At 38.0% G+C, this 25,010-nt stretch overlaps 1 protein-coding gene across 2 annotated transcripts; it reads left to right on the forward strand.

Moving 5' to 3' along the window:
• The first annotated feature begins 2,253 nt into the window (after window positions 1–2,253).
• On the forward strand, window positions 2,254–23,983 carry LOC118850334 (aldo-keto reductase family 1 member C1 homolog). 2 transcript variants are annotated; one of them, XM_036759650.1, is made up of 9 exons: window positions 2,254–2,438; window positions 5,415–5,582; window positions 7,712–7,828; window positions 12,538–12,615; window positions 13,851–13,973; window positions 14,636–14,745; window positions 15,148–15,313; window positions 20,097–20,179; window positions 22,801–23,983. In XM_036759650.1, the coding sequence occupies exons 1-9, from the start codon at window positions 2,352–2,354 to the stop codon at window positions 22,841–22,843; spliced, it is 975 nt and encodes a 324-aa protein (XP_036615545.1). In that variant the 5' UTR covers window positions 2,254–2,351; the 3' UTR covers window positions 22,844–23,983. The 2 variants fall into 2 exon arrangements, with proteins under 2 accessions (XP_036615545.1, XP_036615546.1); XM_036759651.1 differs by lacking the exon at window positions 2,254–2,438 and adding an exon at window positions 4,076–4,192.
• Window positions 23,984–25,010: the final 1,027 nt, after the last annotated feature.

Here is a 25,010-nt window from a genome sequence, read left to right on the forward strand (position 1 = left end):
TTTAGAACCTCCTAATCTGAAGAACAAAGGTCAAGAATCTTGAAAAGGAAGGAAGGAAAGGGGCCTAGCAGTAGCTCATCTCAAACTGTAGGAACAATTTCAAAGTAAGAGCCATATGAAAAATATTACAAATCACTAATAATCATAGAACTGCAAATTAGAGTACCTTTGAAATTCCATCTGTTGAAATTCTACATGTTAGAATGACAAAGATAACAAAAAAGGAAAGTAATAAATGTTGAAGGGGATGCCTCAACAGACCTGAGCCTGAACCTTAAAATTATACTCATATGCCTACAACTGGTTATATAATTAACCATAGCACTCAAGGCACAGCTAGGTGACCCAGTGGATAGAGCCATTTCTCTGCCATTTCATCTCAATCTTAACTCTCTGGACAACTCCATCAAGGTCCTATCTCCTGGCAAACCAGGCCATGACTTCGGGCTCTGCCAGTCAACCACTGCAGTATCTTTGCCAAGAAAACTGCAAATGGGCTCACAAATGAATGAAATCACTCAACAACACAGCACCCAATCCAATATCAATGGAATATGCATATTTCAATGCATAATATGAATAATCTCAGCATAACATTATTTGTGGCATTTTTGTAGCAGTTGAAGAGCAGGGCTTTTAAAAAATACCAATTGTGATATAAGTCTTGTAAATCAATATGATTGGGTTGCCTGTGCTTGGACCCCAATTGCAAAATCCCATTTTCCCCTAGCCTCAAGATATTATCCCTGGCAGCTTTTCCTCAGTCCAAGGACACTATATCTAGCAATCACTCATGAGTGGGCCCTAGCCACATACTTATCTTTCTCCGTAGAACAGTAACAAGCTATACCTGTAAGAATTCCACTGGATTATCTATGGCACCTCCCTACCTCATTACATATATTCTGACCTCCTCATTGTGTATACCTTAGACTTTAGAGAGATACATACTCTCTACATCTATCTTGTCAAAAAAGACACTGATAGGTGGCAGACTGGGCATTCCTCAGTCAGCCCTGACTGCTAGTTAACTTATTGAAGTAGCAGGCCTAAAACAATACCTTCCCTGTGCCCCTCCTTGAGCTTTCCCTGGTGAACTCTGGGTAAACCACCTGTGCTGTAGATACAAAAAGTGCATGTTCCTTTAAGAACTGGCCACTCCTTAACCACTCCCTAATCCAGCTCCACACCACCTAGTTAGCATATTCCATAGGTGTTCTACTATAGTATATCCTGTATAAACTTTAACTGTACCCACAGGTTCCTTAAGAACTTTTGCCCACTGAAAAGCGTAAAAATAAATCTTTGCCACCTAGACTTAAAGAATGATTGAATCCATGAATTCATTCCAGGAGACCATGTCCAATGTCCAGTACTCAGGTCCTTCAGGAGTTCCCAAATGTATAAAACTGCATCAAACCCAATAGAGGAAAATGCTCTTCAGAAACTAAATCAATGTGAAAGAAAACAAATTAGAAACTAGATTTAAAAAATAAACAATCAAATTGTAAAACCAGTGGAGGTGTTTAAAAAAAATGCACTAAACAATATAAAAAGAAAAGTTTCCAAAAATATTAAGAAATGCTGACCTGAATTCAGCTCAAAACTCAAAAGCAGCGAAGGTAAAGAAAAAAAAATAAACATTTTTAGTGATAATATTACGATAAACCTATTTAAAAGCACAAATAACGGAAAAAAATTAATTCCTTTTACCAATATCTAACGACAAGGAGATTGTGGCAAGCAAGCCAGATCTAGCTATTAGTACACATGCCTGGAGAACTCTTTCTGCTACAATGGCAGTTTCACTTTCCTTTGGGGGCATTGCTTCTTTTCGTACTCAGTGTGTACTGCCTTCCAGGGCAAAGGCACAAAAAGACTGCCCCTATCAGCTCACCTCCTGAGCTTTCCTCTCCCTTCCCCCTTCCCATCACTCCTCCCTCTTGGTTATCTCTTCCTCTCCGCCTCCTTTTTTTCTCCTCTTGCCCTCTGCCCTCCTCTCCACCCCCTTCTTCCCTCCCTGTGTCTCCCCCCTACCTCCTCCTTCCTCACACTCTGATCCCACCATCCTTTAGGAATAACTACCGAAAAGGGGGATGACAATCAAATTTAAGTCAAGTGGAGACTTTACTCAAACATTTCAGTGCAGCTACATTTCTAGGGAAGTTGTAAAGAGGTGATTCGTCGCTTGATGTTCCCTCCGCCCCACTGGTGCAACTTTAAAAACAAGCCACTCCCTCTGAGCTTTATTGGGCAATAGAGTATAATAGCCAAGGCCTCAATTAGTCTTTGCCACCGCACGGGAGTTTTCTGACTGCACAGAATTGACCTGACCTGTGAAGTGAAAAGAAATGGCTCTTTCCAGTTCTCATACGGTGACAATGAATGATGGGCATACCATCCCAGTGCTGGGATTTGGTACTTACGGACCTAGAACTGTAAGTATAGAGGAGTGAGGTTGTGTGAGGGTGAGTAGAACACTGGGAGGGGAGATGAAGTCCGAATTATCCTAATTCCCTTCTCATACCACCCAGAATGGCGCTAGAGACTCTTTGAGGTAGAAATAAACAATTACGTATCAAATGCAGGATAGTGAATTTCTGTATAAACCTGACACTGTGGTAAACGTATCACATCTCGAATTTAGCCACCACAGGCTGGCCACAGAGACTCCTGGGAGTTGTAGTTCTTCCCAGGCTGGGAAATGAGAGCTAACGTGAGATCAGCCCTCAGAAAGGAAAGAGGAAGGTTATTCACTAAGCCCAGAGTTTGAAAAAGTACTTAGGTGTATGAGGAGACGAGATGAGCATCTGTGGCACACAGTGTCTGCTATACCTGCCTTTCGCCTCTTCGACACCTTGAGAGATGATATTTAAATGGATGAGCAGAGAGATGTGGGGCTGTGTACTATTACGCACGCTCGCTCCAGGAGCCAGAGTGCTGAGAGAAAAGCATAGGTCCTGCCCCCTGCCTTAATTCTGCTTATTCGTGTTGTTAACAACATTCTATTAAAGAATATTTCCCAGATTTAATATTATTTTTAGTATAGTTATAAATTGTATAACATATAAAATATAACTTACATAAAGTTAATTTAATTTTTATTTTATTACATTCATTTTTAATATTATTTTTCACCTGTGGTTACTTCGTCCTTAAAGTTGCCAGGTGTTCTTGGATTGAGGCTTGAGGACGAAATGGAAACCATACTGGAGAGAGGGAATTTGCCCAGGGCAAGGCAAGGAGCTCTTTTTGTTCTGAGGCCATAAGCACAAGAAGTACAAGCCTTTTCATAGTTCTACTTACAATCACAAAATTATTATGAACGGGCACTATCTTTTAGGTAAAGGTGTACCACAAACAAGGGCCTTATAAGAGTAACCGGTTGCACCCTATGGACATAAACTACTTATTGAACCTGTGCACTTGTGTGGTTGTTGGAAGATGGGTGGACGGATTGTCCAGACATTTTGTGGGTGAGGAGAAGGCAAATTCATGTGCAGGAAATGCAGGGCCAGCGTTGAGGGAACCTGGATATTGACATAGTCTGAGCACTGGGGCAAAAAAGAGTGCACAGAAGGCAAAGGGGTTACTTGGTGCTGTGTGTGAATATTGCAACTAGTAAAGGAGAAAGAAACAGAAAGGTAATAGTCGTGAGTGTGTGTGTGTGTGTGTGTGTGTGTGTGTGTGCATTTTGCTTAACATCTAAACACAGATGGGAGCCAGCCAAAAGGTTTCCTCCAGCCCCCTCCCTCTCTGCTTGCACATAGTGGTGTCCAGAAGGCAGGCAGTTTATTTTTTCCTTCATTCAGGGTGACAGGGCTCTTGAAGTAGTTTGGGGTGTGTGGGGAAATAGCCCAGCTGAGGAGAGACCAAGAGCCACGGCTCTGAACCCATTCTCTCCCTAGGTGTCACTGTCTCACTGTCAGACATTCTTTGTCTGCCCCTTCCCTTTTCTGAGGTGAAATGGGGAGTTTGGGACAGGGGGCAGGGATGGGGAAGGGAGTTGTTTTAGGGTGCAGTTATGATTGTTGAGGTTACATAGGGTGAAGGTCTGGACTTGATTGAGCAGCTGGGAAAGGGTACAAACCCAAGCAGGGCTACCCTAACAAGAAAACAGAACATGATATTTGGGGATCTTCAAGCTAGGAAGAACAAAATGGAATCACTTTAATATTTTCTGGTCTATTAGGTAAGACACTGCTCTTAATTTCAAGAAACTCACAACCTAAAAGAGAAATAAGACGCGAATGCAGAAAAATATAAATATATTATATGATAATTGCATTAGAGAGTTATACCAGAAAGAATTTTGAGAAGTTTGAAGTATAGAGTAATAACCAAGTGGGAAGAGGGAAAGATGGAATAAGGGAAGGCTTTCTGGACAAAATGATATTTAAATTGAGCTTTGTGGTATGGTTTATTTTTAATACTTTTCCAGTAGCCCTTTATTCATATTATAACTTCATTGCATTATAAGTAAAGTAAATATATATTATGGACATATATAATATTTATGCTTTTCTGCATTTGTTCTTGTCTAAGATCTTATCTAAGATCTCATAGAATCTTATCTAAGATTCTATTCATGATTTTAATTTTTCATTTATTTTTTGTTATATTTTTCTAGGGCTGATGGGGCAAATTGAAGTCTCTCATTATTATAGTTTTATGGTTTGTTTCTCCTTGTAATCATTTAGTTTTTCCTTTGTTTTTAATAGTTGTGCCATTGATCACATATGTATTAAGTATGAAATCAATTATTGTGTTACCTTTCAGTAAAATAGTTTTCTTTTTATCTCTTTTAAATTAAGTCTATTTTTGCTATTGACTTGACTAAAATCATAATTGTTACCCTGGCTATTTTGTGTTCAGCTGAGTCATAATCGATTTTGTCCCAACCCCTCATTTTAACTCTTTGTGAGTCTGTTTCTAGGATGATTCTTGTAAACAATGTATTGTTGGATTTTGTTTTCCAAATCCATTCCAACTTCTATTTTAGGGGATTTGTTCTGTGAAGTTTGGATCCAGTCAAAGGGTCACACTTGAGGACCTAGAGTGCCACATGTGGCCTTGAGATTGCAGGTTCCCCACCCATGGTCTAAGCCAAAGAATTCGGCTGACCTGGGCGGATGTGTATCTGGCAAAATGTCTAATTCTCTCTATTGCTTAATAGCCACATACTTCTTAGAATGGCCAGATGGAAAAATAAGCATCAGGATGTGAAGAAAATAAATGAAAAAAATGCAGCTGTTCATAGAAGAACTTGAATAGTACTTGGCCAAGAAAAAGACAAGCAAGGGAGAAAATGGAGGGAAGGAGAAACAATAGTTTAAGTACCATGTTATGGAAGGAGATCCATTGGGCTAATGTGTCTTTTTCCAGGTTGAAATTCTCTCCCTTTAAATTCCTAGGTTCCCAAAAGTGAAAGTGAGATGGCCACAAAGCTGGCTATTGAAGTGGGCTTTTGCCATATTGATGGGGCTTTCCTATATCAAAATGAAAAAGAAGTTGGGCAGGCAATCCGAGCGAAGATTGCAGATGGGACAGTGACCAGAGAGGATATATTCTACACAGGGAAGGTATGTGGGATTTTTTTCATGGTAAAAAAATGTGATAAATTATAAACAATATCCTAAGTGGAACAAAGAAGAAACTTCCCAACCAAGTCAATCTAAACAACAAAAATGAATTGTGCTGCATAAGGGAAAAGATGAAGGCTAGCTAGTATTGATCAGAAATAATGGAATTTAACTTCCAGTCATTTAATTTCAAAGGTAGAGTGGCCACTCAGTTAATAAGCAACTACTTGTACAGTGATATTCATTAAAGAAGAGACATGGTCTTTGTTCTTCAGAAGCGTACATTTAAACCAGTTTTAAGCTAGTATAAAAAAGCTGGAAATTTAATTTTCCCAAATAGAGAATTAAGAAATCACTTCAGGAACAATGAGAAAAATGAGCACCTCCAGGATAAATTATTAAGGAGGTGTAGTGACCATATTTTCTGAATGAGAAGCTGTGAGATTATTCCTTATTATGACATAACCAATGTAATTTTTTGGTATTCAGTGGACTTAATATTTTGAACTGACATTTTCATAACAGTGCTAGCAGTTTAAATTTAGTCTTGAAGACTAAAATTTAAATTATTCCTACTTTCAGTCAGGATGTAAGTTCCTTGACTAAACTGTGAGAAGACTGTATGGGAGCTTAGCAGATTTTGTTTTTAAGTAATGGATCAAAAGTGGAGTTAATTTGGAGAAAAATAATATTCCTATTTTGGAATTTAGTGTTTGACAGACTTGTATTTTTTTTAAATTAGAAATAAATTGTCTACCAGGAAGTCAAATTCCATATTTAATGCAAAGGATACAAATCAGAAATATGTAGTCAATTATTGGGCATTCTTTAAAAGCAGCTTATCATTGGGAAAACATAGAACAATGCCTTAAAGACAAGACAAAAGTAGACTGGAACTTCTTTTTAAGGAAGTTTACATGAGCTTAACTGTTTCTGAACAGCAGTAATGTGCATTTAAATTTGGTAGAAATTCAGTGACATCATATTATGTAATTAAAAAGTCTCATGGACAATCTAAAGGTTTTCTCATAGTTTTGTCTTGCTATCCATATTTAACTGGATTTGTAGAAGAAAAGGATTAAAATATACTTTAGCAATTTTTTTCTAGCTTGTTCTTCTTTTCCTTTGGTCCCCAGTGGTGGCTGATTTCTAGCACTTCATCCTTGAAACTTAAGGAAGATGTTAGTCATTACATTAATTTGTTGGGGACAGCAAACCCCTTGTTCCAATTAAATCTATTTTATTAAAGGTTTCTAAAATGATATAGAGAGAAAAGTAAATAATAAGGGACCAAAGTAACAGCAATGTTGCTTACCATTTCCTAAAACCTCCTCCCAAACTACAGGCATAGCAAGTTGCAAGTCTAGCCTGTTGTCTGTTGTGTGCTACTAAATCATCTTTGTGTTCAATCTTAGGAAACAATGTAGTTTCAATGTTGGGCACTTACCCAACAGATAAGGTGAAGGTGAATGTATCATATTTCAGTGCCTACTTCCCTATCATCTCTTTTGACATTTGATTCTGTAGCTACAGCTTCCTTGCATAGATGGAAGAAAATCTCAATAGGTTATCAAAACACAGTTTCATGTATATTCAAAATTCTGACATTAACCTGAGTTGGGAGGATATCTCATCGTTCACTAGGTCAGGTAGGTTTTGCCCAGGGAAAGCACCCCACTCCATGACTGTTTCTTCTTCTTGCCTTTCTAGCTCCAGGCTTGTCTGGTACTTCTTTTCAAACCCCCTGATTCAGAGATGTGTCCATAATGGGTGTCCATTCAGTCAGAACCTCCTTCAGCAGGCAGTTCAGGACCCTCACTTTGGTGGGTAAATTTCACTAATTCCCAAAGAGGTCCCTTTTGCTGTTTACAAAGCATGTGACATCTCTTTTGAGTCTCAGAAGAATTCTTGGAGATAGATAGAATTTCTTTATTATCCCTCATTTTACAAAGAAGCAGAGAGATTTAGTGACAAGGATGAACTTCAGCTACTTCACAATTTTTCTGTAAATTGGCCATTGTGGGAACTCATTCTGCTGTCCTGTTATTGCCACAATTTACTGTCCTGCTTGGAATTGCTTTGATAAAGAACATACACTATTACTTTGAATATTTCTTTATTCCCTTTAGCTTTGGAGTACATGCCACCGCCCAGAATTGGTCAGGCCTGCCCTGGAAGAGAGCCTGAAGAACCTCCAACTTGATTACCTTGACCTTTATATTATCCATTTTCCTGTTTCTCTTAAAGTAAGTGCTAGAACCCCTTCTAGGTGTACAAAGACTTTTTGACCACATTTTCTCTTTTCTGCCTTAGTATTTTTCAGCCCTCCTATAAGAAGTGAAGGAATGTTTTGTCCCTATTCAGGTTTTATCTAGAGGACTGCAGATAAATGTTGATAGGATTGGGTGTCAGAGTCCTAATATTTAAAGTAGATGTCTACAAGGAGACATTTCCAAGGGTATCCTGATTTAGCTTCAAGAGATGAAGCTGGTCATGGTGGTGAATGCCTATAGTCCCCCTGTTGGTGAATTCTCTTGACTTCTTGGGAGAGGCATATAGTCCTAGCAGGCTCCAATGACTGTGTGTCAAAGATAGGAGGAAAAACTTACAGATTTATTAGAGTGCTAAGCAATCTGCTCTTGGTGACAGCAAATTCATATTTCTTTGATTTAGTATAGATTTTGTTTTTGTGACCTTCAGGATGCTTAGAGTACACAGCCACTTAGCAGCATTGTGTAGCAACTTAGGAGAGAAGAAAAGGCATTTCACAGAAAAGGCTTCGTGTATCAGTCAAAGGAGAAAAAGGGAGTATTTGGAATACAAGTGGTAGGATTTATGGTCAGAATAAAAAAGATGTTCAACAGCACACAATAAGGGGCAGAGAACAAAGTTTTAGAATTAGTCTTTGACAATCGTGAACTCAGTCCTTTTAGAACAAACTTCAGTATGTCTTAACTAAGGACAGGAAGAAACTACAACAGTGAGATAAGTCCATCCTGAAGCTCATACTCTCATTGCATAGAGGTCATGGACTTTCTAATGTTAGACCACCAGGAGGTTTGGGGATCTGTACATTTTTAGTCCATCAAGATGTCACATAATATTTGTGTTGCCTATTTTTCTCCACACCTGCTCCTGGGGAGGCTAAGGCTGGTGGATTGCTTGAAATAGAGATTTGTGAGCTATAGTAGTGCTACTGTGTGTCCATCATTTCCACCAAAGGTGGAACAGATCTAGTGAGCCCCCCAATTTGCCTCAGGAGGAGCAAACCTGCCTAGGTTAGAAACAGAGCAAAATTGTCTAATTAATTTGTGATATATTCTTTTACATGTAGGCCACGTACACATTTGGAGCTTATGTTTTGCATAAGTTATAAGATGTTGATCTAAATCTAATTTCTTCCATACTACTATCTAATTTTTGTCAAGTAGTAAGTACTTGTTCCAGTAACTGAGGTCTTCTTTTTGTTGAACAGTAGGGTGTTAGATATATTTGCACCAGTATGTTGTATACTTAAACTGTGACACTGTTAAATCTCTCTGTCTTTCTACTATGATTTGCAGCAATTTTTAAAATTATTATTTTGGGTGTTTGATTTTATCATCTCTAGATTTATTTTCTTAAATGGTGCTTTTTCCAGGGCCAGGCTGGGGCCCTTGCTGGGCTTTTGGGTGATGTGGTTTGCTCTGCTTGGTCTTGGCCTGGGTTTCTTGTGTTCTTGTACTGACCTTCATCTCCTAGAATTTGGCTCCCCATGTTCTCTGAGTTTCAGACAGCTGTGTTTTCAAGGCCATCTATGGCATCTCAGAACAGAGTGTTCAGATCCCCTTGGCTTTGGCCTTGGCTGTTCTGACCTAAGCTCAGTGGCAGGTCAGTGGTTCTTTTATCTGTTTCTCCCCAGAGCTTTCAAGGTCTGCACCCTAGGGCATTCTCAGGCAAGTCCTCCATTCTTGCACAACCTAGACCCAGAGTATTACAGACCACAGATGCCACATCCCTTTGCTTGGGAGGAGAGAAGAGAGTGTTTTTCTTGTCTCTGGGCTGCTGGATGATTTTTTGTACAGTTCTGGGGTGGAAGATTTCACTCACTATCGTTTCTCCTTAATTTCGTGATCATTTATTCAGTGTGATTTGAAGTTCAGTTCTGCTAGAGTAGGTATGTCGGAGCTGGACTGACTGCCTCTATTTCTGGAGGCTGTCTTCTTTTTTAAATTTTTTTATTTCTTTATTCAATTTTTAGTTTACAACACTCAGTTCCGGAGGTTTTTGAGTTCCAAATTTTCTTCCCTTCCCTCCCATCCCCGCCCTTCAAGACAACATTTAATCTGATACATGTACATATACCTTCACATTAAACATATTTACACAATCGTCGAGTCGTAAAGAAGAACCATGATCAATGGAGTGAGCCACATGAAGGAAGAAACAAAACCGAAAAAAAGATAGAGAAAAAAGGAGAGAGCACACAGTTTCCTTCAATCCTCATTCCCACTCCATAGTTCTTTATCTGGATGTAGATAGCTCTTTCCATCATGAGACCTTTGGGGTGTCTTTGAACCTTGTATTGCTGAGAAGAGCCAAGTCTATCAAAGTTAGTCATCACAGAATCAATATGTCTATGGTTGTGTATAATGTTCTCCTGGTTCTGCTCCTCTCACTTAGCATCATAACATGTAGTTCTTTCCAGGTTATTATGCATTCTGTATCTTCCCCTTTTCTTATAGCACAATAATATTTCATTACATTCATATACCACAACTTGTTTAGCCATTCCCGAACTGATGGGCATCCCCTTGATTTCCAATTCTTTGCTACCACAAAAAGAGCTGCTATAAATATTTTGGTACATACAGGTCCCTTTTCCCCTTGTGTGATCTCTTTAGGATACAGCCCTAGAAGTGGTATTGCTGGGTCGAAGGGTATGCACATTTTTATAGCCCTTTGCGCATAGTTCCCAATTGCTCTCCAGAATGGCTGGATCTGTTCACATCTCCACCAACCATGTAACAGTGTTCCAATTTTCCCACATCTTCTCCAGCGTTTATCATTTTCCTGTTTTGTCATGTTAGCCAATCTGACAGGAGAGATGTGGTACCTAAGAGTTGTTTTAATTTTCATTTCTCTGATCAATAGTGATTTAGAGCATTTTTCCATATGCCTATAGATATCTTTAATTTCTTCCTCTACAAACTGCCTGTTCCTATCCTTTGATCATTTCTCAATTGGGGAATGACTTGTGTTCCTATAAATTTGGCTCAGTTCCCTGTCTATTTTAGATATGAGGCCTATATCGGACACACTAGTTGTAAAGATTTTCTCCCAATTTTCTGCTTCCTGCCTAATCTTTGTTGCATTGGCTTTGTTTATACAAAGCTTTTCAATTTAACATAATCAAAATTACCCATTTTGCATTTTGTAATGCTCTCTATCTCTTGTTGGGTCATGAATTCTTCCCTTTCTGATGAATCTGACAGGTAAACTATTCTTTGCTCTCCCAAATCACTTATAGTTTCAGCCTTTATTCCTAAATCATGAACCCATTTTGACTTTATTTTGGTATATGGTGTAACATATTATTCTATGCCCAGTTTCTGCCATACCATCTTCTAGTTTTCCCAGCAGTTTTTGTGAAATAGTGAGTTCTCAGCTCAGAAGCTGGATTCTATGTGTTTATCAAAGATTAGATTGCTGTAGTCATTGACTACAGGCTGTCTTCTTTTAATAGTCTTTGAAATGCAAGGGATAGGAGCAGTTAGGTGGCACAGCAGCAGCCCTGGGGTAGGGAGGACCTGAATTCATATTTGAACCTGATTACAAGTCTGGCCTCACATGCTTACTAGATGTGTGACCTTGGGCACTGAACCCCAATTGCCTCCAAAACAGAATGCAAGGGAGGAAAGAAATTTGTGAAATGTCAATAAGTCCAAGTAGTCTTAAGAGTCTGGGTGATGGTCCAGTGCTTACATATTAAAAGGGGAACCTCTCTTTGTCTATTGGTTAGTGAGGGGGGAAGGGAAGCTGTGAGTATGGGTGTTTAAAGGAGATACCCTATGGAAAGAGAGGGCTGGGGAAGAAGGGATACATGAATCATACTATTATTTATGTGGGGAAAGTGAAGTATAAGAACAAGGGATAAAATGAACAAGAGACTTGAATGGACTAAGGAAGGACAAGAGGGAAGTCAGAGAGGGAAGGGGAATGAATATGTTAGGGGAGGGGAGAATTTCTTCAAGCACAACAAGCTACAACTATGGAAGGCTGATTAACCAGCAAATAAATAAAAGTGAATTGAACATTTAGCAGTTTGATTCTGGGCCAACAAAACAGGAATCACTAAAAGTATCCAGCAGTGAATTGTTTCCTTTTGGTCACGCCAGAGCCTAGCTTGGGGCCTTGCACACCATAGGTGTTTAATAAATGCTTTAGGATTGAGTGAGTGAATGGATATACATGACTACAGTTGTATAAACAATTCTAGACTATTCCAGTTAAAGGACACATCTTTTTTTTTTTTTTAAGTATCAGTAGACTGCCAAGTTAAAAAGTGTCACATGCACGTACAGAACCATGTGATTAAATTAGGCAGTTTTGCTTGTTTCAGGAAATGTGCTTCTTGATTGGATTTAATTCAGTATTTGTTGAGAAATGTTTTGTGTCACAAATTATCAAAAAAATTTTAAATACATAATAAAATGAGCAGATTTGATTAGATGATCTCTAAGATTTTTTCCTGGTCTACATCTCTGATCCTCTGGACTTGTATTATAATTATCTATGGCCTTGATTTCTACTAGTTGATAAGCTCCTACAATACAAGAACTGTATCACGATTTCGTGTTTAATTTGTGGCATCTGGCACAGTGCCTTATGCAATGCAAACAGCAGGTTGAATTGAATAAAATCACTCATTTGCTTGAGTGTCTCAAAAAGACAAGTTTCTCTTCTCTAATTACAGCCTGGCAAAGACATGATGCCAATGGATGAAAATCACAAAATTATTGGTGACTCTGTGGATTTGCGTGATACTTGGGAGGTAGGTGACTTATGGAAGCAGACACCAAAAAACATGCTGTGGCTTTGAGGTAAAGTTAGCCCTGCCTGGAAGTGATTGTGACTGGACAGGGAGATCCTCAGGTAGTTGGAAGTGAACTTTATTAAATGAAGAGATGCAGAGCAGCTTGTTAAATGGAATATGTGCAGGGCTAGAAACCTAGACTTCTAATTTTAGCTCTGACACTGATTTGTGGATGTTGAGTGAGTCATCTCAAGTATCATTTGAAGAGTGAGGGAAGCTAGACTAAAAGATAGTGAAGTCTCTTGACCCTAATGATTTATTCTATTATTCTATATTAGTATAAAAGGTATGAGTGTGGAATAAATGAGGATAGACAGGCTAATCAGAAAATCCAGGGAATTATATACTTTAAATATTGTTGAAGGAGCCTCTGTTGGTGACAATGGGATCTTGGGCACCTTGAAGTGAGGTATAGAATGGGGAGGACAAGAGGAGAGTTACACTCCCAGGATTTTTCTAAACTCCAAGAAATGTAAACATCTTGTCAGATTCGGATCAAGTGGAAAGAAACCAGCACAAATTGAATGGGAATGGCAGGGGAGAGAGTAACTTGTGTGCTAAAAATAATGAAAAGTAAAGACAAGAAAAAGTAGATAGAAACTGGGGGTTTTTTCTGGTGGTTGTTACTCTTTTTCTTTCTTGGCAGTGTAGATTTTGTCACCCATTTTACAGAATGAAAGACTAATTTGATATTTCTGAGTATTTGGCTCTGGCTTCTGTGATTTTAAATTCCATTTACTGAAATAATTACTTAACTTCCAGATTTTCATGCTTTGATTGAAAAGGCATATGGGAGTCAGTGTGACATAGATAAAGTTCAGCTAATATTTTTTCTATTAAAACTAGAAATATGCCTGGTGAAGAGCTGTCCTCTGAGTTAGCATAGTAAAAAAGTTAGAAGACCTGAACTGAAATCATGGTTTGGTTTCTTATTACCTGTATAGTGTTTAGCAATAGGTTCTCTAGACTCTGGTTTCCTTGATCAAAAAGGGAAAAAAATGAGGAGGTTGATCTAAATTGTATCTAAAGCTTCTTCCAGGTTTTAATTCTGTGACATGCCATCTCCTGAATTTGTTTTTTCAAATTAAAGGAGAGCAAGTGAAAAGACCAAGGCTAGGTGATGAATGGGGGAAGGATTCTACTTGCCATGTCCTCCAAGGTTCCATAGGGGTTCACAATCTCTCTCTATTTAGGCCATGGAGAAATGTAAGGATGCAGGCCTTGTGAAGTCCATTGGAGTGTCCAACTTCAACCGCAGGCAATTGGAGATGATCCTGAATAAAACTGGGCTTAAACATAAACCTGTCTGCAACCAGGTAAAACAATTCTTTTTCTAGTGCAGTTTTTTTCCTATCCTTCCCCTCCCTGACAAATGAATGGAAGAACCATAGCTCCTTGCAATCCTTATCTTCATCAGGGTCCTAGTTCTCATTTTTTGTTCTTGAAACTATTTCTTCCTACAAACATTTTCTTAGTTTTTAATAAATAAAACTTATTTCTTTGGTCCTTTAAACCATAAAACTTTTCAGACATACAAGGTTTCATCCTATATAATCCGTAAGGTTTTTTGAGTCTATTTTTGTTAAACAGTTGATTTTCTATTCACAATTACTCAGGTAATTAATACCTGAAAGCTCTGTTTCTTCATTTAAATAGTTTTTTATTAAACCAAAGTTCTTTTAGTACTTCTTCCAGACGTCAACCTATTCATCAATGCCAGTAGCTGAATCTTATATCCTTTATTAATTGATTTTAGTCTTTTCCTTAATTCACAACTACTTTTTCTGCCCCTTTTAGTGCTAATGGCTCCATGTGAAAAAGGCCTTAAATAGATATATATTGTACTAACATTCTGTGATTTAGGGTGTAGCTAGGTAATTCTCAAGTCCTTTAATTATTAAAATGCTTAATATTGTTCTTTTTGGCCTCATGCAGCTTATTTTCATTAGCTAAAACCTAAGTATTTATTGTACTGCAGGTGGAATGCCATCCTTACTTGAACCAGAGCAAATTGTTGGAGTTCTGCAAGTCAAAGGATATCATATTGGTAGCATACAGTGCTTTGGGATCCCACAGAGAGGATCCATGGTGAGAAAGGGGGTCTGTAATGGATTTCTTAATCACTAATAAAGTTGACTAACCAAATTTGTGTATACTTACAAATTATACAACACTGAGCAATAGAAACAGCATTTGTTATAGGATTATAATTAACTGGATTTGACTCCCATTTGACTTCCGACACTTTGTTAGTTGCATGATCTTGAAGAAATAATTTAACCTTTCTAAGCCCTATTTCATTATATTTAAAGAGAAGATAATAACTTTTGCCCTGCCCATCTCATGGTATGATTATGAGGTTCAAATGAGATGTCTATGGAAATGCTTTGAAAAATGTAAAAAGCTAAAGGATGATAACTATCTACATGGCATTGAACTCTGCCCCATTTCCCTGACCACAGATTTCAAAATGTTTGTTTTCCCTTGCAGGGTAGATCAACAGTCTCCCATCCTTCTAGAAGACCCAGTCCTGGGAGCCATTGCCAAGAAGCACAATCGGAGCCCAGCCCTGGTTGCTCTCCGATACCAGATTCAGCGAGGGGTGGTAGTCTTGGCAAAGAGCTTCAATGAAAAGCGCATAAAGGAGAACTTTCAGGTAAAGAAGCATGGGCAGAATTGGTTTAAGCAGATGCACAAACACTGGTTTTGGTGAATGGAATATTGGAGAAAATGATGAAAAATAGAGAAGACTGAAAGCTGGTCATTAGGAAGGTGATTCCTGAAGAGTCTAGTGGACCTCACTGATTCAGTTTGGTGAAAGAAGCATGAATTTACCTGCATTCTCTGCTATTCTCAAAAGATCTCCTAGAAAATACTTGTTCACTTCAGTTTTCTGAGGAGATAGTATGTATGATGTTTATGTAATATGCACTTTGGAATGACTGCTTTGTATTTATTCACATTATATCATACACATATATAATATAAAGAGAATAAATACATAGCAGTTAAATACATAGTAGTTTGGGAGGCAGAGCATTAGCAGTTCAGGACACCAGGAAGGACTTCATATAGAAGCTGGTACTTGAGTTATACCAAAGGAAGAAAGGGATTCTGTGAGGTAGAGGTTAAGAGAGAATGCATTTCAGGCATAGGGGATAGGCAGTGCAAAGGAAAGAAGACAAGACATGCAGTGCTGTGTGTGAGGAACCAAGAGAATGACAGGTCTGGGTCAGTTTGTGGAGGAGTTTATATTTTATCCCCAAGACAACAAGGATTTTATTGAATAAGGGAATGACACAGTGAGATCTGACCTTAAGGTTAATGACTTTGTCTGCCGTGAGGAAAATGGACCAAACTGAGGAGTGACTTGAAGGAGAGTGACCAATAATGCAGGTGAGAAGTGATGATGGTAGCCATCTAAGCAAACAGAAGTGATGGGATGTAAGAAATGTTGAAGCAGAAACATTGAGATTTGGCAACTAATTATATTTGTGGAGTGAAAGAAAGGAGGAATTGAGGATGAACCTGGGAGACTAGGAAACTTGTGCCTCTTTTTACAGAAATTGGGAAGTTTGGAATCAGTGTTGCTTTGGAGGAAATGATAACGACTTCTGTTTTGTACATATCAAATTTGAGATGTCTCAGACACTTAGTTTGAAATGTCTTCTTGGGAGATCTGATTAAGACAAACTCTGTCTGTCTCTCCCACTCCTCCTATCATTCTCCTCACCCCTCTGGCTGCCTGAGAGGGCAGACATTAAATCCAAAACTTCTTTGTGCTTTAAAAGCATTTACTTTTCTGTTTTAATCAGCTGAAGCACAATAGATTCTGCTCCAGCCCCTTCCCTTTACTCTGTGTGTGTGTGTGTGTGTGTGTGTGTGTGTGTGTCTGCTTCAAATGTATTTCCTGTAAACAACATATTGTAGGATGCTGGATTTTAATCCACTCTGTTGTCTGCGTCCTTTTTATGGGTGAGTGCTGCCCATTCACATTTACAGTTGTGATTACTGTGTTTTACTTCCATCCTATTTTTCCCCTGTTTATCCTACTCATTCTTTTCATCTTGTCCCTCTTTACCAGTGTTTTGCTTCTGACCACCATTTCCCTCAATCTGCTCTGTCTTCTGCCTTCTATCAGTCTCCCTCTTTCTTTTATTCTCCTCCCCTTGTACTTCTAAATATGGTTAAGATAGATTTCTATATGCAACTGAGTGTGTATGTTATTCCCTCTGTAATCCTCTTTCATGTGAGATAATTTACCCCATTCTACCTCTCTTCCCTCTTCTCCCTCGTTTGCATACCTTATATTTGTTTTTTTAAATGACATGGCATAAAAATTAACTTATTCCTGAACCCTCTCTCTATATATACCTCTTCTAACTGGACTAATAGTAATACAGGTCTTAAAAATTACAAGCATCACCTTCCCATGTAGGGATGTAAACCGTTTAACTTTATTGAATCCCTTATGTTTTTTATTACATCTTCTTTGCCTTTTTATGCTTCTCTTCAGTCTTATATTTGAAATTCACATTTTCTGTTCAGCAATGGTGTTTTTATCAGGAATGTTTGAAAGCCTTCAATTTCATTAAATATCCATTTTTCCCCTTGAGGATTATATATTCAGTTTTGCTAGGTAGGTGATTGTTGGTTGTGATCCTAGCTCCTTTGCCTTCTGGAATATCATATTTCAAGCCCTTTAATCCTTTAATGTGGGAGCTGCTTGAAGTATTGAGTTTGACTGTAATATTACCGGGAGTTTTCATTTGGAAATCTCTTTCCAAAGGCAATTAGTGGATTTTTTTTTAATTTTAATTTTAAATTTATTTATTTAACATATTTAGTTTTCAGCGTTGATTTTCACAAGAGTTTGAATTACAAATTTTCTCCCCATTTCTACCCTCCCCCCCACTCCTAGATGGTGTATATTCTGGTTGCCCTGTTCCCCAGTCAGCCCTCTCTTCTGTCAACCCACTCCCCACCCATCCCCTTTTCCCTTCCTTTCTTGTAGGGCAAGATAAATTTCTATGCACCATTGCCTGTGTATCTTATTTTCTAGTTGCTTGCAAAACTTTTTTTTGTTCGTTTTTGAACATCTGTTTTTAAAACTTTGAATTCCAAATTCTCTCCCCTCTTCCCTTCCCACCCACCCTCCCTAAGAAGTCAAGTAATTCAACATAGGCCACATGTGTATCATTATGTGTAACCCTTCCACAATACTCATGTTGTGAAAGACTAATTATATTTTGCTCCTTCCCAACCCATCCCCCTTTATTGAATTTTCTCCCTTGACCCTGTCCCCTTTCCAAAGTGTTTGTTTTGATTACCTCCACCCCCGTCTGCCCTCCCCTCCATCATCCCCCCCCTTTTATTTTTGTTTTTTATCTTCCTCCCTCTTCTTTCCTGTGGGGTAAGATACCCAATTGGGTATGTATGGTATTCCCTCCTCAGGCCAAATCTGATGAGAGCAAGATTCACTCATTCCCCCCTCACCTGCCCTCTCCTCTCCTCCCATAGAACTGCTTCCCCTTGCCACCTTTATGCGAGATAATCCAGCCCATTCTATCTCTCCCTGTCTCCCTCTCTCAATATATTCCTCTCTCATCCCTTAATTTGATTTTATTTCTTTTAGATATCTTCCCTTCATCTTCAACTCACCCTGTTTCTGCTCTCTCTATCTCTTTATATATATATATATATATATACACATACATATATACATACACATTCACTCATATATATATATATATATGTATATATATATATATACATAAACATATATTTATATGTATATCTCCATATTCCCTTCAGATACCCTAATACTGAAGTCTCATGAATCATACACATCATCTTTCCATGTAGGAATGTAAACAAAACAGTTCAGCTTTAGTAAGTCCCTTCAGTTTCTTTTTCTTGTTCTTTTTCTTGATTACCTTATCATGCTTCTCTTGATTCTTGTATTTGAAAGTCAAATTTTCTATTCAGCTCTGGTCTTTTCATTGAGAAAGCTTCAAAGTCCTCTATGTTATTGAAAGTCCATATTTTGCCTTGGAGCGTGATACTCAGTTTTGCTGGGTAGATGATTCTAGGTTTTAATCCTGGCTCCATTGACCTCTGGAATATCGTATTCCAAGCCCTTCGATCTCTTAATGTAGAAACTGCCAGATCTTGGATTATTTTGATTGTGTTTCCACAATACTCAAATTGTTTCTTTCTGGCTGCTTGCAGTATTTTCTCCTTGACCTGAGAGCTCTGGAATTTTTTTTTCAATTTGTTTATTTAACATATTTAGTTTTCAGCATTGATTTTCAGAAGAGTTTGAATTACAAATTTTCTCTCCATTTCTACACTCCCCCCCACTCCAAGATGACATATATTCTGGTTGCCCTGTTCCTCAGGCAGCCCTCCCTTCTGTCACCCCACTCCCCTCCCATCCCCTTTTCCCTTCCTTTCTTGTAGGGCAAGATAAATTTCTATGCCCCATTGCCTGTGTATCATATTTTCTAGTTGCATACAAAAACTTTTTTTTTGTTGTTTTTGAACATCTGTTTTTAAAACTTTGAGTTCCAAATTCTCTCCTCTCTTCCCTGTCTATTTTACCTTCTGGTTGTAGGATATTAGGGCAGTTTTGCTTGATAATTTCTTGAAATATGATGTCCATGATCTCTCTCTCTCTTTTTTTCTATCATAGTTTCAACTGTTTTCAGTTATCTCCCTTGGATCTATTTTCTAGGTCAGTTGTTTTTCCAATACCAGAACAGAGTTACCATAGTCTAAATGGAGAGTGTGACTGATTCAGTCAGTCGAGTTGCCTAAGTCGAGCTTAAGAGAGAATGCATTTCAGGCATAAGGGATAGCCAGTGCAAAGGAAAGAAGACAAGAGATGCAGTGCTGTGTGTGAGGAGCCAAGAGAACGATAGGTCGGGGCCAGTTTGTGGAGGAGTTTTTATTTTATCCCCAAGACAACAAGGATTTTATTGAATAAGGGAATGACACAGTAAGATCTGACCTTAAGGTTAATGACTTTGTCTGCAGTGAGGAAAATGGACTAAACTAGGGAGTGACTTGAAGGAGAGTGACCAATAATGCAGGTGAGAAGTGATGATGGTAGCCATCTGAGAAAACTGAAGTGATGGGATATAAGAAATGTTGAAGCAGAAACATCGAGATTTGGCAACTAATTATATTTTTGGAGTGAAAGAAAGTGAGGAATTGAGGATTACACCAAGACCATGAACCTGTGAGACTAGGAAACTTGTGGTTCTTTTTACAGAAATTGGGAAGTTTGGAATCAGTGTTGCTTTGGAGGAAATGATAATGACTTCTGTTTTGGACATGTGGAGTGTGTGACTGATTCAGTCAGTCAAGTTCCCTACTCTGTTCTCAGGTGCTATAAGGAGATCCTGCATATTATAATGTCCTCTCTTCTTTGCCAGGTGTTTGACTTCCAATTGACTCCAGAAGACATGAAAGTCATTGATGGCCTTAACAAAAACCTTCGTTACCTGCCCCTTAATAAGTGAGTTTTTCCTTTAGCATCTTACTTTCTACCTTAGAGTCTGTGACTGCAGGGACATGGGGGAGCACTTTAAAGGAAGGACTTCTTTTTCAAGTCCTTCGCAGAGAAGTTATAAATTTACAAAGTATAATGTTTTACAATGGTCATAAAATCTCCTCTTCTTTTTCTCTGAAGTAGCACTCTGGACCTCTCCTGTGCACTTATTCTGGGTCAGGTGTTGTGTAGTCAGAGCTAATATAATAAAAATGACAATTCTACCTAAATTAATTTACTTATTCAGTGCCATAGCAATCAAACTATCAAAAATTATTTTATTTTGATAGAAAAAATAATAACAGAATTCCTCTGGAAGAACAAAAGATCAAGAATATAAAGGGAATTAATGAAAAGAAATGCAAGGGAAGGTGGCTTAGCTGTACCAGATATAAAACTCTACCATAAAGCAGCAACCATCAGAACTGTTTGGTACTGGCTAAGAAATAGAATGGTAGGTCAGTGGAATAGGTTAGGTACAGAAGACATAGTAGTCAATGACTATAGTAACCTACTGTTTGGTAAACCCAAAGATTCCAGATTTTGAGGTAAGAACTCGCTATTTGACAAAAACTGCTTGGAAAACCAGAAAATAGTATGGAGAAACTAGGCATAGACCAACTCTTACACTGTATACTGAGATAAGGTCAACATGGGTGTATGATTTAGACATACAGAGTGATACCATAAGCAAGTTAGGAGAGCAAGGAATAGTATACCTGTCAGATCTATGGAGAAGGGAAGAATTTATGACCAAACAAGAGATACTGAACATTATGAAGTGCAAAATAGATCATTTTGGTTGCATTAAAAAGTTTTTTTTTTTTTTCAGAAAGCCAATGCAGCTAAGTTTAGAAAGGAAGCAGAAAGCTGGGAAACAATTTTTAGTCAGTTTCTCTGATAAAGGCCTCATTTCTGAAATATATAGAGAACTGATTCAAATTTATAAGAATACAAGCCATTCCCTGATTGATAAATGGTCAAAGGACATGAACAGGCAGTTTTCAGATGAAGAAATTAAAGCTATCTATAATCACATAAAATGCTCTAAATCAGGGCTTCTTAAACTTGCGGTTGGGACCCACAGTTTAAGAAGCATTCCTCTAAATCACTGTTGATTAGTGAAATGCTGATTAAAACAACTCTGAGGTACCATCTCACACCTATTAGAAAAAGTTAAAATATAAATGTTGGAGAAAATGTGGGAAAATTAGAATTGCATTCATTGTTGGTAGAGTTGTGAATTGATCAAACCATCCTGGAGAGCAATTTGGAACTATGTCCAAAGGGTTATAAAACTGTGCATACCTTTTGATTCAGCAATACCATTACTAGATCTGCATCCCAAAGAGATCATCAATAAGGGAAAAAATCTCCGTGTATAAAAATATTTATGGTGCCTTCCCTGTTTTGATTATTTTCTGAATAACATTATTTGTTTGCTTGTGTTCACCCACATTAGATTGTGTGCTCTTCAAGAATGGAGATTGTCCTTTGCTTTTTTTTGTATCCTTGTTGCTTAGCACAGTGCCTCACATATGGTAGGCACAGTCAATGATTATTGACTGACTAACTTGCTGCATAGTGGAATATTTACTATGCTGTTGATTGCCCTTGGAATATCTCCTCCTTCTGATGCTATACTAACAATCAGAATTTAATGGAGTTCATAGTAGAGCCTGGCCACAGTGCACCACAATACTTTTCTTTCTCTAAATTCTCTCCATGCTATGGGAGCAAAGCCCATTTTATTAATTGATGTGGATAAAGGTATGCCATGGTGTAAGGATTCAGTGTGATGATTATCATGGGAAAATCACTGAATTTCAAGTCCTACATTTTAGCTTTGATTCCTCTTTTTGCCACTTCCTACCAGTTTGACTTGAGGTCAAACTTCTCCTCTGTTGGCTTCAGTTTCCTAAATCAGAGCCCTCCAAATACCCCTTTTTATATGGCCCTTCTTAATGATAATAGTAGACATTTACATAGTGATTCATGATTGCAATGTCCTTTGTACTCAAGTGAACCTTGCAAAAACCCTGTAAAACAAGTAGTCCAAAAAACATTATTCTCCATTTTAAAGATGAGGAAATTGAGCTTCTGAGACATTAGGATAATTTGCCCATAGTCATATAGCCAGTAATTGAGAGAGCCAGAATTTGGATCCAAGTTTTCTGGTTCCAGAGCCAGGATCTCTTATATTTACTGATTCAATTATGTACTGACTGAGTCATGTTTGACCCTTTGTGATCCCATTTGCGGTTTTCTTGGCAAAGATACTGGAGTGATTTGCCATTTCTTCCTCTGGCTCTGTTATACCACCCATTTATTTGCCTTGTGTCTCAGAAATGCTTTCTTGTTTGAGGAAATTGAACAGAGACTGCTTGAACCCAAGGCAAGATGAATCTACATCTAAGTCGTCACTCAGTGTTTAGATGCACAGGCCAAAGAAAACAAACCACCAGAAAGATTGCATTTCTTAATCTGGATATTTGAGGTTTTAGGGGGAGGTAGGTTGTTGGGGTTGGTGTGTTGGAGAGATTTCTTTAATGCATAAGACTTCTACATGTATGTTTCTTCCTTTTTAGTTTCCAGGAACTTCCCAACTATCCTCATAATGATGAATATTAATGAGGTTCTGACTCAGAAGATTTGTGGCCCTGAGGTATTGCAATTCTATCAAAGGGATAGCTGACATTCTGTTGATTTTTATGGAAATTAAATCCAGCGTCAAGGTCCAGCCATGCACCATAGCTAAGCTTACACCAAGACATTGGTTTAAATTAATTGTTGTATCATAAGCCCTGCCTTTCCTGCCCCCAATAATACAGACACAATGGCATACATTTATGTAGCATTTCAAAGTTTACCAGGTACTTTTCATGCAGTAGTGCAAGTATTATCCACTTTTTTCCAAGAAAGGTAACCTTAACTGTGAGAGGTTATATCAGAGCTAGTATGTAGTTCACAATCTTCCTCTTTTTTCAGATCTCACCGTTATTCTAAGTACTTCAACAAATATGTTGATATCCCCTCCAGCATCCTAACTACTCCATTCCTGAATTTCCTCAACTCTCATGGACAACTTCTTTACTTCACCGTCTATATAGTAGTATAGATCAGCTGTCCTAGGAATGGCAGTGCCCTTCAGTTCTCTACAATTGAATCCCAGCTACTTTCACATCCAGCATGAATGCAGTAATTTCTGTAACTCTGGGGTGGAGCAGAAAGCCAATCATATAAATACACACACATATGCACACACACACACATGATCAGAAATCAATCATTAGAAATTAAGAAAACAATCACATTCTCTGATTACACAGAAATAATGAATAGGTTATAGTTCATACAAAACCTGGAAGAACACTAGCCCCTGTAAGCCCTGAGACTGACAAATATCCATATTTGAGGTAACCCTTAAGGCAAAAATAAATCTTTGAATCTGGGATCTGCCTGTAGTAAGGAAGATGTAACTTTAATAGTGGTTATTCCAGGTGCACTTTAATGATTTTAATAATTAATGGCTAAACAACCTATCAAATAAAAATCTATCATATTAAATCTACCAAATAAAAAGCATTCTATAATGTAGAGCCTGTATCGATTGCATACCATCTTGGGGAAGGGGCAGGGGAGGGAAGTGGAGAAAAATTAAAATTTATGGAAGTGAATGTTGAAAAGTAAAACTAAATAAATAAATGTATTTAAAAATTATTTTCAAAAAAGCATTCTTTATAAAATAAACTTGTAAGCCTAACAATAAAATAACCAGTATTTTGGATTTTTAAACTTATTGCCAGTCAAATATCATCAATTTGGTCTAGTGCATTTATGAATCTTCTTACATAAAAAAATCACTTCATCTCCTACGAATTTGGCATTTTATACCGAAGAGTGGTATAGACTAATTACATTTTTAGTTCTTATTCATGCAGTTTCTAAGTATATCACCTTAATGCCAAATATCATTTGTTTCTTTCATTAAGGTATAATCTACCTATAGAGGGTGAAACATTAAATGGATCACATTGTAATTTAGTTTGGATGTACAATCACAATTATCAATTTCCCAAAGACTAATACTTGATAGCACCTCAATTTTAGAGGCTATTGTTTTAAATTAAGTCCATTCCAAGAATTTACAGTGGAAGTTTCACATTCTCATCTTCTTCTTTTTTTTTTTAAATTTAAATTTATCTATTTAACATATTTGGTTTTCAGCATTGATTTTCACAACAGTTTGAATTACAAATTTTCTCCCCATTTCTACCCTCCCCCCCCACTCCACGATGGCATATATTCTGGTTGCCCTGTTCCCCAGTCAGCCCTCCCCTCTATCACCTCCCTCCCCTCTCATCCCCTTTTCCCTTCCTTTCTTGTAGGGCAAGATAAATTTCTACGCCCCATTCCCTGTGTATCTTATTTTTTAGTTGCATGCAAAAACTTTTTTTGTTGTTGTTGTTTTTGAACATCTGTTTTTAAAACTTTGAGTTCCAAATTCTCTTCCCTCTTCCCTTCCCACCCACCCTCCCTAAGAAGTCAAGCAATTCAGCCTAGGCCACACGTGTATCATTATGTATAACTCTTCCACAATACTCATGTTGTGAAAGACTAACTACATTTTGCTCCTTCCCAACCCATCCCCCTTTATTGAATTTTCTCCCTTGACCCTGTCCCCTTTCCAAAGTGTTTTTTTGATTACCTCCACCCCCATCTGCCCTCCCCTCCATCATCCCCCCCCTTTTATTTTTGTTTTTTATCTTCCTCCCTCTTCTTTCCTGTGGGGTAAGAT

This window comes from Trichosurus vulpecula, chromosome 5 (genome assembly GCF_011100635.1).
Source record: "Trichosurus vulpecula isolate mTriVul1 chromosome 5, mTriVul1.pri, whole genome shotgun sequence".
Lineage (NCBI taxonomy): Eukaryota > Metazoa > Chordata > Mammalia > Diprotodontia > Phalangeridae > Trichosurus > Trichosurus vulpecula.